Source organism: Pediculus humanus, genomic scaffold (assembly GCF_000006295.1).
Source record: "Pediculus humanus corporis 1103172108281 genomic scaffold, whole genome shotgun sequence".
In the NCBI taxonomy this organism is placed as follows: domain Eukaryota; kingdom Metazoa; phylum Arthropoda; class Insecta; order Psocodea; family Pediculidae; genus Pediculus; species Pediculus humanus.
Genome location: NW_002987850.1, coordinates 1,141,626 through 1,153,956, shown reverse-complemented (window position 1 = coordinate 1,153,956; position 12,331 = coordinate 1,141,626). Strand labels below are relative to the sequence as shown.

At 32.2% G+C, this 12,331-nt stretch overlaps 3 protein-coding genes across 3 annotated transcripts; all 3 read right to left on the bottom strand.

The window, feature by feature from the left end:
- Positions 1–4,261: 4,261 nt before the first annotated feature.
- Positions 4,262–5,078, bottom strand: Phum_PHUM514170 (uncharacterized protein; the record flags this gene model as incomplete). The annotated part of the gene is made up of 2 exons (XM_002431127.1): positions 4,262–4,778; positions 5,062–5,078. 2 exons carry the CDS (start codon positions 5,076–5,078, stop codon positions 4,262–4,264), a joined length of 534 nt encoding a protein of 177 aa, XP_002431172.1.
- A 79-nt stretch (positions 5,079–5,157) lies between these two features.
- Phum_PHUM514160 (uncharacterized protein) lies at positions 5,158–7,848 on the bottom strand (the record flags this gene model as incomplete). Its single annotated transcript, XM_002431126.1, has 2 exons — positions 5,158–6,726; positions 6,805–7,848. The coding sequence occupies 2 exons, from the start codon at positions 7,846–7,848 to the stop codon at positions 5,158–5,160; spliced, it is 2,613 nt and encodes an 870-aa protein (XP_002431171.1).
- Positions 7,849–9,927: 2,079 nt separating this feature from the next.
- Positions 9,928–11,490, bottom strand: Phum_PHUM514150 (uncharacterized protein; the record flags this gene model as incomplete). Its single annotated transcript, XM_002431125.1, has 4 exons — positions 9,928–9,941; positions 10,028–10,707; positions 10,753–10,958; positions 11,215–11,490. 4 exons carry the CDS (start codon positions 11,488–11,490, stop codon positions 9,928–9,930), a joined length of 1,176 nt encoding a protein of 391 aa, XP_002431170.1.
- Positions 11,491–12,331: the final 841 nt, after the last annotated feature.

Here is a 12,331-nt window from a genome sequence, read left to right as displayed (position 1 = left end):
CTCTCGTTTTCCCATTCAATTTATGTTTTTTTTTTTTCCATACGAAATCTTTTCCACGCAAAATAAATTTTACGTAAATAATAATTATTTCTCCCTTCCCGCCCCCCCCCAAAAAAAAAAAAGAAAAAAACATGGAGTCGATGATTATGATAATAATAATAATAATAATATTATTATTTTTTTTAGAGCGTAAATAAAATATATATTTAATTGAAGAGAGAGAGAGAGAGAGAGAGGGAGGGAGAGAGAAGAAATCGGACAAGTTAATTATTATATGACTCAAGAACGGTGTGGACGAAGGTCAAAGGTCAAAGGTTATCATTCTTCACGTAACTTAATTAATTGTAATCATATTTTTTATTATTTTCTACCTTCGTGATTTTTATTTTTTTATTCGATTACGTTTTCCAAAAAAAAAAATTGACGAAACGATAAACTAATAATAATAATAACGATAAAAATAATAATAATAAAACGTTTAAAACTTTCTGATAGAGGGAGGGTGGGGGGAGGGGAGGGAGAAAAAAAAACAAAAAAATAAAAAAATAAAAAAAGTTTTTAAATTTGATTGAAAATTTCAAAAAAAAGAAAAAAGTTTTAATGAAGTTTTTTCCAGAAAAAAGTTTTGATGATGATGATGATGATGATGATGATGATAATGATAATAATAATAATAATAATAATAATAATAATAATGATTTTTTTTTGTTTTTATAGGTTTTTATGGTTTTTGGATAAATAATAGATATATAGACACGATCGATTTTTAAAAAAAAAAGAAAAAAGAAAAGAAGAAAAAAAAATTGAGGTAATGATAATAATAATATTAATATTAATAATAATAATAATAATAATAACGAACCTTTTACTACGAGTAGTCGCAATTAAAACAAAATTAATCCGAAAGTTTTGTAAAAAAAAAAAAGAAAAAAATTTGATGAGAAACAACAACCAAAAAATTTTGACGTCACTTTGATCGTATTAAAAAATAATAATAATAATAATACTAATAATAAACGTAAAAAAAAGACGGAATCGAACAACAGCAACAGGAAGAAAAAAAAAAAGAAGAGGAACAACCAACCGATAACAACAGCAACCGATATCAAACTGATGCAGGTCGGTCGCGGTGTAAAAGTTAATTTTTGAAAAACTCGTGTAATGCTAGAATCTCCTCCTCCTTCTTCTCTTCCTCCTCTTCCTTCTTCTTCTTCTTCTTCTTCTTCTCTTCACTTTCCCGTTTATTTTCCTCTTCCGGTTTTTATCCCTCTTCTTCTTCTCCCCTTCGTCCCCGTCCTCTCCCGATTTTCCCTTAAAATGATGATGATTAAAACAAAAACAAAAATAATAATTTTTTTTTTTTTTTTTTTTTTTAGTTGTGAAGGGGAAAGAGGGGGGTGGAGAAATGAAAAATCATAGTGTCCGACGCTGCCACCCCGGATGAAAATTCACCCTCGCGCGGAGGCTTTGATTGATTGGTCAAATTCGATTTCAAGAGAAAATTTGACGTTGCGACGTTTCGGTGAGTAGGAAGGAGGAGGGGGCGTTGGGCGTATTAAGTAGAGGGGGGATTTTTTTTGGAGATTTGCGATAATTAAATTTAAAAAAAAAAAAAAAGAAAAAAAAATGACGGGAAACGTGTTTGTTAAATTTACACCATTTTTATTTTCAAAGGTTTTAAAAAAAAAATAAAAATGGTAGGGGGAGGAGGAGGGGGAGGGGAAGGGAAAAAAAATAATAACAAAATCCAAAAAGATTATTATTTTATCACGCCATATTTTTTTTTTTTTTTGTTAATCTTTTATCCATTTTTTTCAGCAAAAAAAAAATTTTATTTTACGTTTTGTGTGTGCGCGCGCATGTGTGTGTTTGGTTTGGTTTTTTTTTTTTTAATTCGTTTAAAAAAAAAAAAAATTGTAATGTTATTACTACGTTATATGTTTAATAATGAATCCGTTAATGTTAAAATTATTAATTTGTTGTTGTGAATATAAAATATTTTTGTTAAAATAATTTTATTTTATTTTTTTTTTTTTAAAGAATTTCCTATCCATAAGAAAAATATCAACGAAAAAAAAAATTTCCTTATAAATTAAATCGCCATAAGAAAAATATAGTGGTGGGGACGAATGAAACCAAGGACGAAACGATACACGAACGAAGTGTAGCAGAAATTGAAAAGACCTCCTTTAATATTATGTTTGCTTGATACTTCAATCGCGTTTTTCACTAAATTTTCGATGTCAAAAAACCTTAGAATTTATGGATATGCAATTTGCATTGCATCAATGCACGTGGCAATGTATAAACACTTAAATGAAGGCGCCACCGAAAACTGATTTTTTTTCACTTCCCCTACATAATTCTACTTATACTTCTTGCCATGTTTAAATGTAAGTAAATTGCCTATACGGAAAAATGTAGGCGTTTTTAAAAAAAATAAACGAGAATCAATTGCATTGGTTTTACTTATTATATTTTAAAGGATTTAAAAGGTAAGTTTACGTAAGAAAAACTTTGAAAATTTTTTTTAAAAATTTATTTTATTTATTATTATTATTATTATTATTATTACAAGTCTAAAACACGGTATAAAAATAATTTTTTTGCATTTCATAATGCTAAACAATCAATTATTACAATATACATATTTTTTTTTTTTAAATCTACAAATACTTACTTAAATGAGTAATTAAATCTATTATTTAAAACGTTTTTTTATCATCATTATTATCATTATCATTATTTAACTATCACAAAAAAAGGAAAAAAACAAATTCAAAAAAAAAAAAAAAAAAAAAAAGAACAAACAAAAACATTTAACTTTTTTTAAGAGTTAAAAACCTCTTTTGCAAATATTATTATTATCATCGTGACAAACACTTTCCTGTCGTGAGAATACCCCCCCCCCCACCTTCACCTTTTCCTACTCCCCATAATTATTGTCTTCTCCTTTCTTTCTATTATTTTCAAATAATAGTAATAATAATGGGAAGAAAAAAATAAACGAAAAATATTTCAAACGAAACCCTCGACGTTGGAATTACAAAAAAAACGCAAAGAATGAATGAATGAGTGAATCGAATCATTCTTTTCCTCCTCCTTCATTCCCTCTTTTTTTTTTTTTTTTCAATCAATCACCGAATGACTAATTAAAATCATAAGACTAATCCTCATCCTTTTCCTCCTCCTCTTCCTCCTTCCTTTTTTATTCTCCGTCGTCATTTCATTCGATACCTCGATTTATCTCGAACAAAAGTGAACTTTGTAATTTGCGTAAAACAATAACAACAACAACAACAACAACGACAAACAAAAGAAAAAGACAAAAATCTTTAAAGTGCGAAAAACATTCTCTTTACAATTAAAAAATTCATTTCATTCGGTGACTGAACAATTTTTTTAAAATCAAGGACGACCTCGCCTTTCCGAAAACCCCGGAGGGCCTCATTCGCGCGCGCAAAAAAAAAAATTTCGTACAATCCACTTATCTCACTTAACCGTGAACAAAACAAACGAACAAACGAACAAACGAACAAACAAACACAAAAAAAAAGAAAATCAAGGTTACGAAACGCCGAAATTCTTTTTACCAAATTGAAATCTTTCAACCATACTCGACTTCCGCTTTATTATTATTATTATTATTACTATTATTAGGAGAACCTCGACATTTTTTTTTTTTTTTTATTTTTTCCTTTACTCCCGAATTCGACTTCGATGAAATAGAAAAAAAAAAAAAAAAAAAAAAAAGAAAACAACGACTCGACTCGATATAATTCAAAGAACGAACGAACAAACAAACAAACAAACAAAGAAACAAACGGTTCGAGTGACAACTAACCGACTAGGAACCATTTAAAAAAAAAAAAATTAAAAATCATCATCATTATTTTTTTGTTTTTACAAAGACTAGTTACGACGAAAACCAATCAATCAATCACATCAATATATATAAAAAAAAAAAAAAAAAAAAACCAACGACAAACTCTGACTCAACAAAACAAACAATCAGACAAACAAACAAACAAACAAACAAACAAACAAAAACACTCAATGAAAATTCACGACGATAAACACGATTATTACTATTATTATTAAATGATTCATACCAACTTTTAACAAACGCCACGTGGTTTGTGTTGACAAACGAAAAAAAATTAATGAGAGAGAGAGAGAGAGAGAGAGAGAGAGAGACAGACTCGGGTAGTATGCATGCATGCATGCGGGTGGGTGGGTGTGCGGGTGTGCGTTCCTCCCATCACTGCACAATGTAGTCCTTGTATCCTGTCATGCTTTTCAATTGTCTTTTGATTTGCTTTATGAAATCCTTGGGTTGAACGAGTACGGATATCTCCTTTCCGACCGCGTTGAGCCTGTCCTTCACTTCGTTGTCCTTGAAGAACAAATTTAGGGGTCGTCCGTTGATTTCCGTGAGGAACCACGTCGTGAGCGACGAACCGTACGGGGAAGGAGTTTTCGACGTCAATCCCTGTCTCGCGGCTATGCTGTTGGGTAGTATCTCTTTTATTTCCGCCGTGTTACCCTCTTGAACGATACCCAAACTCTGACCCTCCGATTGACGTTGGAGTGCGAATACGTTACCGTAGGGCACTCGTTTTATTATGAAATCTATGTAGAGACAAGTTGAATTCCGTATGACTTTTTGCGCTTCCGATGAATTTCTCACCGTCGTACCGCCGACGTTCACGAGTTGATCTCCGATGTGTAGAGCATTGTATAGAAGGGGATGTTTTTTTTGCTTCCATCCTGCCACCCTACGCCAAAAAAAAAAAAAAAAAAAACGGTTGTGAAAATCATGAAGGCGAGTGAATTTTTTATTCAAAATGGCGGCGAAATTGTTTCGTAATGATATTTTTTTTTTGTGTTTATTATAATTCGTGACGCGAGCGTTCGCACACGTACGGCCACACATCAGCTGATACTCTCATGGTAACACGCGTTTCATTGTTTTCATTGAATTGACCGCGTTATTATTATTATCATTATTATTAATATTCAGTCGCCCGAGTTAGTTACCCGGTCACGAAAAACACATACTTCTCATTAACACACATTTTTACGTATATACAATTTCGTGTCGCAACTTTACAAAGTTTCGCACGCACGCACGCACCCACGCACACACACACACACTTACCAGACTCCGTTTAAAGCATCGACCAAAGCTATGGAACCGGTGCAATCTTTTCTTCTCAACTGCAACCTGACTCCTCCGGGATGAAGCATTTCTTTTTTCAATTGCAAAACTTGTTGTTCTCTCAGAGTCAATCTCGCAGACGACTGAGGCTCTATGTTGACGTGAACCATTAGTGGTTCGGTTGAATTTCTCGGGTGATTCGACGACGACGACGACGACGACGACCTTATTTCGTTTTCGCCGCGACATTCTTCCCGAACCGTCGAATGATTCGACGTTAGGGGTACGTTTATGCGAATTCTGTCGGCTCCGCCCGTGACTCGAGAGGGTGGTAGATTTATGGGAGGCGGCGCATCCGAAGATGAACTCCTTCTCCGTCGTCTCTGATGACCCCCTATAAGAGGAATATCTTCCACGCTTATCATTCCGACGGCGGGTTGAACGGATGCCATGAGTGGTTCCGTTTCCGTGTTATTGTTGTGATTTTGTTGCGGCTCCCCTTTGTTCGAGAAAATTTTACAATTGTCCAGGGGATTTCCGGGAGATGTGGATGCGGTTGACGGATTTGAAATTTTTATTTTGTAATCACCGTTTGAACAACAGGGATTCCTTTTAGAATTTGAAGCTACGTCTTGGCTCACCGTGACGTTGACTAGTCCTAAATTTTTACTGGTACTATTACTTCCACTACCACTACTGCTACTGCTACTGCTACTGCTACTACCACTACCACTACCACTACATCCTCCGCTGCATTTTTTAGATATTTCAATTTTATTCGAAACTTTTGAATTAGATATGGAAATTTGATTTTTGCTTGGAATTTCTGCAAATTGATTATGATTTGATGATGATGGCGGATCAGATTCGACGATTTGAATTTCGCTCACAATTTTTTTCTCTAAAATCGGCGAATTTGTTTTTACCATTGGATTCCTCATTTCATCGCATTTAACTTTCACTTTCTGTATTTTTTTAACTTGACTATAAGAAGGACCAGACACGTTATTGTTATTATTATTATTATTATTATTTTCATTTTCAACGATTGTTAATTTGGTTCCGCCGTTTTGTTCACCACAATTGACCGATTCTGAATTACCATTTTGAATTGAGCACGACTGAGATTCTAAAATTACATTACTCGGAATGACTGAAGGTTTAAAAATTCCTTGTTTGGTCGAAACTTTGGGAGGAACTCTGGGAATGAGACCCGAAACGCTCATATTTTCTAATTTCGTCGAGTGAGGGGGAGGAGGAAGAGGAATATTTAACTCGGTCGCATTGAGATTGATACACGTTGATGTGACGTTGTTCACCTGAACTTCTGAGCTCCCGGCACTCACTGCTGACTTATTCGAACTACCTGCCGTGGGATCGGTACCGTTCGGACTAGAATTTACCAGAGCGGTAGTATTCGAATTAATAATAACGCTGGTAGAATGTGGTTTGCTCATTTTATTTTTTCCCACGACGACACATTTCGAATTAAATTTAGTCTGCTGTGATGATTTCCCACCACTGGGACCACTTGCTAAAAATACATGTTCGTAATGCACTTCTTCCTCATTATTATTATTATTATTATTAAATCCGGTTTTAATTTCGGATTTGTAGTTATTTAATGAAGGACCTTGAAATACTTCATCGGTATCTTCGTCATCGCTTGTATTCACCGTATTGCAAATAACTGCGTTCCCACCATCTGGAAAACAATGATTTTCTTTTCCATTATTCGATGACACTTCAATTACAGTTACATTGGATCCCATTGCAACTTGAGATGTTGAAGGTTTCGGCTCAGGAACCGATACTGCTCTTCTAACTCTTGGTTTATTTCTTTGCAATTCGCTAACATTTGGGAAAACTTCATTTGATTCATTCGTTTCCCTATCGCCATCTTGAAACGTTGTTTCATTATTAATTCTAGAAGAACTGCTTTGATTTTCACTCCCCCTTGTCATCAATTCCATTCCCAGTCTTTTATCTCTTTCATTTGACTTTTTCCTATTTACTTGCCTATCATTTACTCCATTTCCTCTCAAATGTATTTCTCTTTGATGATGTCTGGAAACATTGACATTATTTTCGAATGATGTCGAATTATTTCTCGATTCCACATGTACAAGTTCGACTCCAGGAAGTAAAGCTGATGGACCCTCGGGTGGTAGTGGTAAAGGCGAATTTGGATCTCTCGTAGGAAGAAGGGGTTGTTTTTGTTCAGGCATTTTACTATAAACATTTTCTTTCGGACACAACACTTTCAATTCTCTCAATTTATTCCTAATGGTTTCAACCCATTCCATCATGGATTCCCACGAAGGTGCAGCCAGTCTGACCACTTGAAAAGAAAGAGTTACAGCAAATTCAAATTCATCTTCGTGTCCGCATATAGTGGGTGAAACGTGAAGGGCACTTGACAACGACGCAAACCATTCTGGTTTGTGAGTTAAAGCTACTTTTTGATCGGAATATATTTCTAAAAATGGTTCGACGTCATCGTGCACGCAAAAAACGACCCAAACGCGTTCACTTTTCCTAGGGAATCCCGTTCTCCTATCCGACAAATGCCTTTTGAGAAAAGCATTTTTATGAATTTCCCTAAATAAAACATTGGGCATCGAATTTGATGATGAAGGCGCTACGGAAGGCTCGATAACGGCGTTTCTCTGCGTGTTATTATCCATTTGTAACGTTATTATCGATTATTGGAAAATTTTTCTTTTTTTTAATGAACAACTTTTACGTAACTCGTTAATTCTGTAACAAATAAATCGAATCAACTCTCTCTCTCTCTCTATTATTCCCAAACAAAGACTGCGAATGAAAAATTTAAATCACGGATTTAATTATTTCAACGATAAAAATTTTCCATAAAATATCAACAAAAAAAAACATTTTCTTTCCTAAACGGATACGAAATAATAATAATAATAAACACTCACGTTTACTTGATATCCACTGACATATTAGAAACTCTGTAAATATTTACCCCACCGAAACGGCCATATTTTACAAACTCCACGTCGTGGCAATATCCTTGACCATGAGCTCTTTCTAAAACCACGTAATCTTTCCGATATAATTTTTTTTTTTTTCCTTTTGAATTTTCAATCGATACTACAACTCAACTACAACGAAAAAAATAAAAATAAATAAATAAATTAATTTTCCTTTTTTTTTTTTTTCAACTTTATCGTCGACCGACTAATACTATCTTCCATTTTGTCAGAGAATCCATTATGCAAAAGTAGTTCGTATTTTATTATTATTATTATTACAATTCAACATTACATAATTGATTTCGTAAACTTACTTTGTGTGCAAAATTTTAAAAACCTTATGAAACAAAAATATTAATTAATTAATAATAATAATAATAATTTTTTTCATTCACGACCAACGTAATATAATTACCTAAAGAACAATAAAAAAAAAAAAAAAATTTCCTTCTGCCCTATAAAAAAAAAAAAATTTACATTATATGTATCATCATTATTATTTAATTAACGACAATATTAGTAGTAGTAGTAGTAGCAGTAGACCTTTTAAAAAAATATTTAAAAAAAATAATAATAATAATAAATTAAGTAATTACTTTCTATTTATTATAAATAATTACATAATACCATATAATGTGACAAGTACCATTTACGACTTGTGTGCCTGTGCCTGTGTGTGACGTCCTTTATTACCAAACATTCGGCATTATCAAAAAATACAAAACAAAAAATTACTATCAAAATCACATTTACCTTAAACAATATTTATTATTATTATTATTATTATTAACGTTTCCGTGATATTTAATAAAATATATAAATTTTTATGTGTTTGTATATAAAACTGACACATACGATTACGTAAAAAAAAAGGCATTCGAAAGACGAATACATACATACATAATCCTATTAATAAATAAATATTATTAATAAAATAAATCGAACGTTTATATGTATATATATATATATATATAGTGCAAATCTTATATACGATTAATTATTTTTCTTGTGCACGTAATGATAATGATAATAATAAATAAATAACGTTTAGTTTAGTATTTAATTAACAAACGTGTTAATTAAATTAATTTAAAAAAAAAAAATCTAATTATTATTATTATTATTAATCATCAGTCGAGTTGACATGGTTTAAAACTTCAAACCGACAACAAATCCATTATTAAAATAATAATAATAATAATAATAATAATAATAATATTGTTTTTTATTTGCCCAAAAGGCTTACAAATGATAATGATAATGACAATAAATAAATAAATAAATTAAGAAAGTTAATTTTAAAATGAAATAATAATGATAATAATAACAACTTGATTTGACAAATGTTTTTATCGTTGCAACAACCATTACAACAATCATTGCAACAACCAAACAAACAACCAAAAAAACAACCAAATTGTTTGTGATTTCAAGTATTCGAGACTTTATGTATCCACTTTTGTCTGTTACTCTCTACAACCCTAACGAGTCTTTTCTTCTTTTTTTGTTACTTATTAAGTTTTGGTCATATCAATCAGTCTTCCAAATAAATAAAAACAAATTTCCCACCCCCTCCCTCCCCTCCCTCCCCAATCCCATGAAAAAAATGGAAGAAATTGAAAATGATGAAATGAATTACTAAGGCAGCAGCAGCAGCAGCTTATCTGAGCTTAATACTTTCAATACGAAAAAAAACAATAATAATAATAATAATAATAATAATAACAATCAAGATATTATTATTATTATTACTACTAGTTAATTTCAGGCAATCCAGTCTATAGTTATAATCGAATTCATCAGACTTTTCGATTCATTATTATTATTATTATTAGTATTTACCAATTATCTAAAAAATCGAAACCGCTTTTTGGTATTATGTCGATGTTAGGACCGCTGAGTGGAGTGCATTCCGTGCTCAAACTATTCAAATCTCCTGATATTTCATGTTTCACGTTCGATTCGAAATCGTTTTTATCACAATCTGAAACGTTCAACGATTTTCTCGACTCGTTGTTACCCAATAACGATTTCTCTTCTGAATCCACTTCGTCGTAACAATTGTCTTCTTCGTTCATCGTTTTGACTATCGAATCATTCGAATTTTCCGTTTCCGTTTTCAATGGTAAATTTAATACGGGCGGCGGTGGCGGAGGAGATTTAGGTTTCGATACTTTCGGCGACGGTTTATTCATTTTAACAATCGTTGCTGGACATTTGAATTGAACTAAATTTTGAGTGTCGTTGTCGCCGTTGACGTTGACGCCGTTGGCGTTCGATGATTTTTTCAAATCCGACGATTTGCTCCCAACAAATTTTAACGTGTTTTGTATTTTCAAAACGGCGCTTGCTTTTATCTTATCTAAAAATCCGGTGTCGTTTGACGACGAAACCGTTGGAGTCGTCAAAACCGTTTGTACTTCGTAGCTGTATGATTTACTAGGCATGAATTTCAATTTCGAACAAAAACCGCTCAGTTTGGAACATGTTCCGACTAAAACAACATTCGCTGATTCTGGAGAAAGATTCAATGTTTTCAAATCGCTTTTATTATTATTATTATTATTACTACTCTTCCCAATTGATAACGTATCAGATTTATCTAGTTTTAATTGTAAATTTTTGTCAGATTGTTGTAATTCATTTGCAACATATGTCTGCCTTGTTTTGGTAATGTTGAAACCACCATTGGTAATCACATTATCTCCATTCGATGATGTGAATATGGTTAAATCAATTTGACTAGGAGTTTTCCATGAAAATGGTGCAGAATGTTCATCTCTCCATGATACACCCTAAAATACACATGTAATAAGATTTTTAAAAAACAAACAAACAAACAAACAAACAACGACAAACATTTTTAAAACTCCATTGTTTGTTTACACATGCCTTTTTAACAAGAGTTCTACATCATTATGTTGCATTGGTAAGTTTTACACGAAATGAAATCGAATATACACAAATAAACAAACAAACAAACAACAACAACAACAACAAACATTTGTGTGTTTGTGTGTGTTTTGTACAATAACAAATATGCATAATTACCGTGTTTTCATCAACAACGTATTTGGCTCCAGTTACGTTTCCTTCCAATGAAATATTTATATTTTGTTGGCACGGATCCGTATTTAGAGCGTATTTAAGTATGGCTTCTGGATAAACAAGATTTTCATTTATTATTTGATTTTGTTCATCGACGCTCAAATTATTCCATAGATTTTGATTGATTTTTTTTATATTCAATATATCCGTGCTTATACGTTCGGCTAATGGATTTAAAGTATCGAAATAATGTTTAGCCACTTCGTTAACCGTCTTCATCTCTCATTATATAACAAACGCCCGATAACTAAACGACATGAAATTCAATTTTATTTATTTACTAATTACCCATTTTCGACTCCAAAGTGTTTTTTCTCCCTACTTCAAAGTATATAAATACAATATAGATGGCAGTGGTTTCGTTCGATGTACGTGTCACCAGATCGAGCCAATTTTTAAATTTAAACTTTACCGTTTTTTTTCCCCCTCAAAGATAAATAAACGCGTGGGTACCTTTTGTTTGTTTGTGTTTTTTTTTTTGGTAAAAACTAATAAACGTGGTTTTACAGTTAACATTTAAACTTTTTGCCGGTTTTAAACAAATATGGCGGTAAGACGAGGAGGAAAAGTTTTCTTTTTCTTTTTTAAATGCCGTACTTTCAAAAACCGTTAGTTATAACTCATCCCTCATATCACATTATACATAACGAATTAAAATTTAAATTGTAATTTTTTTAAACTCGTATCGTTAATTAATTATTAATTACAAAACCGCACACACATTCTCATTTTATCATCATCATTATTTATACCGCTTTGCGAGAATGGGGAGGGGAGTGGAGCAGGGGGAGGGGGGGAAATTTCCACATAAATCCAAATAACATGACGTAAAATTACTCGGTTTTAACAACATTTCATTCAATTTCCCTTTAAAATTCTCTCTTCAAATAATAATAATAATAATATAAAATGAAAGTAAATAAAAAAAAATTTTTTTTTTTTTTTTTTTTAAATAGGAAATACGACTGAGCATGTCGCGCAGTCGTGTAAAAAGGTCGAAGCTCCTCCGCGTTTCCCGCTTTTTTCATTCGTCGCACGATTATCGGAACGAATCCGCGAA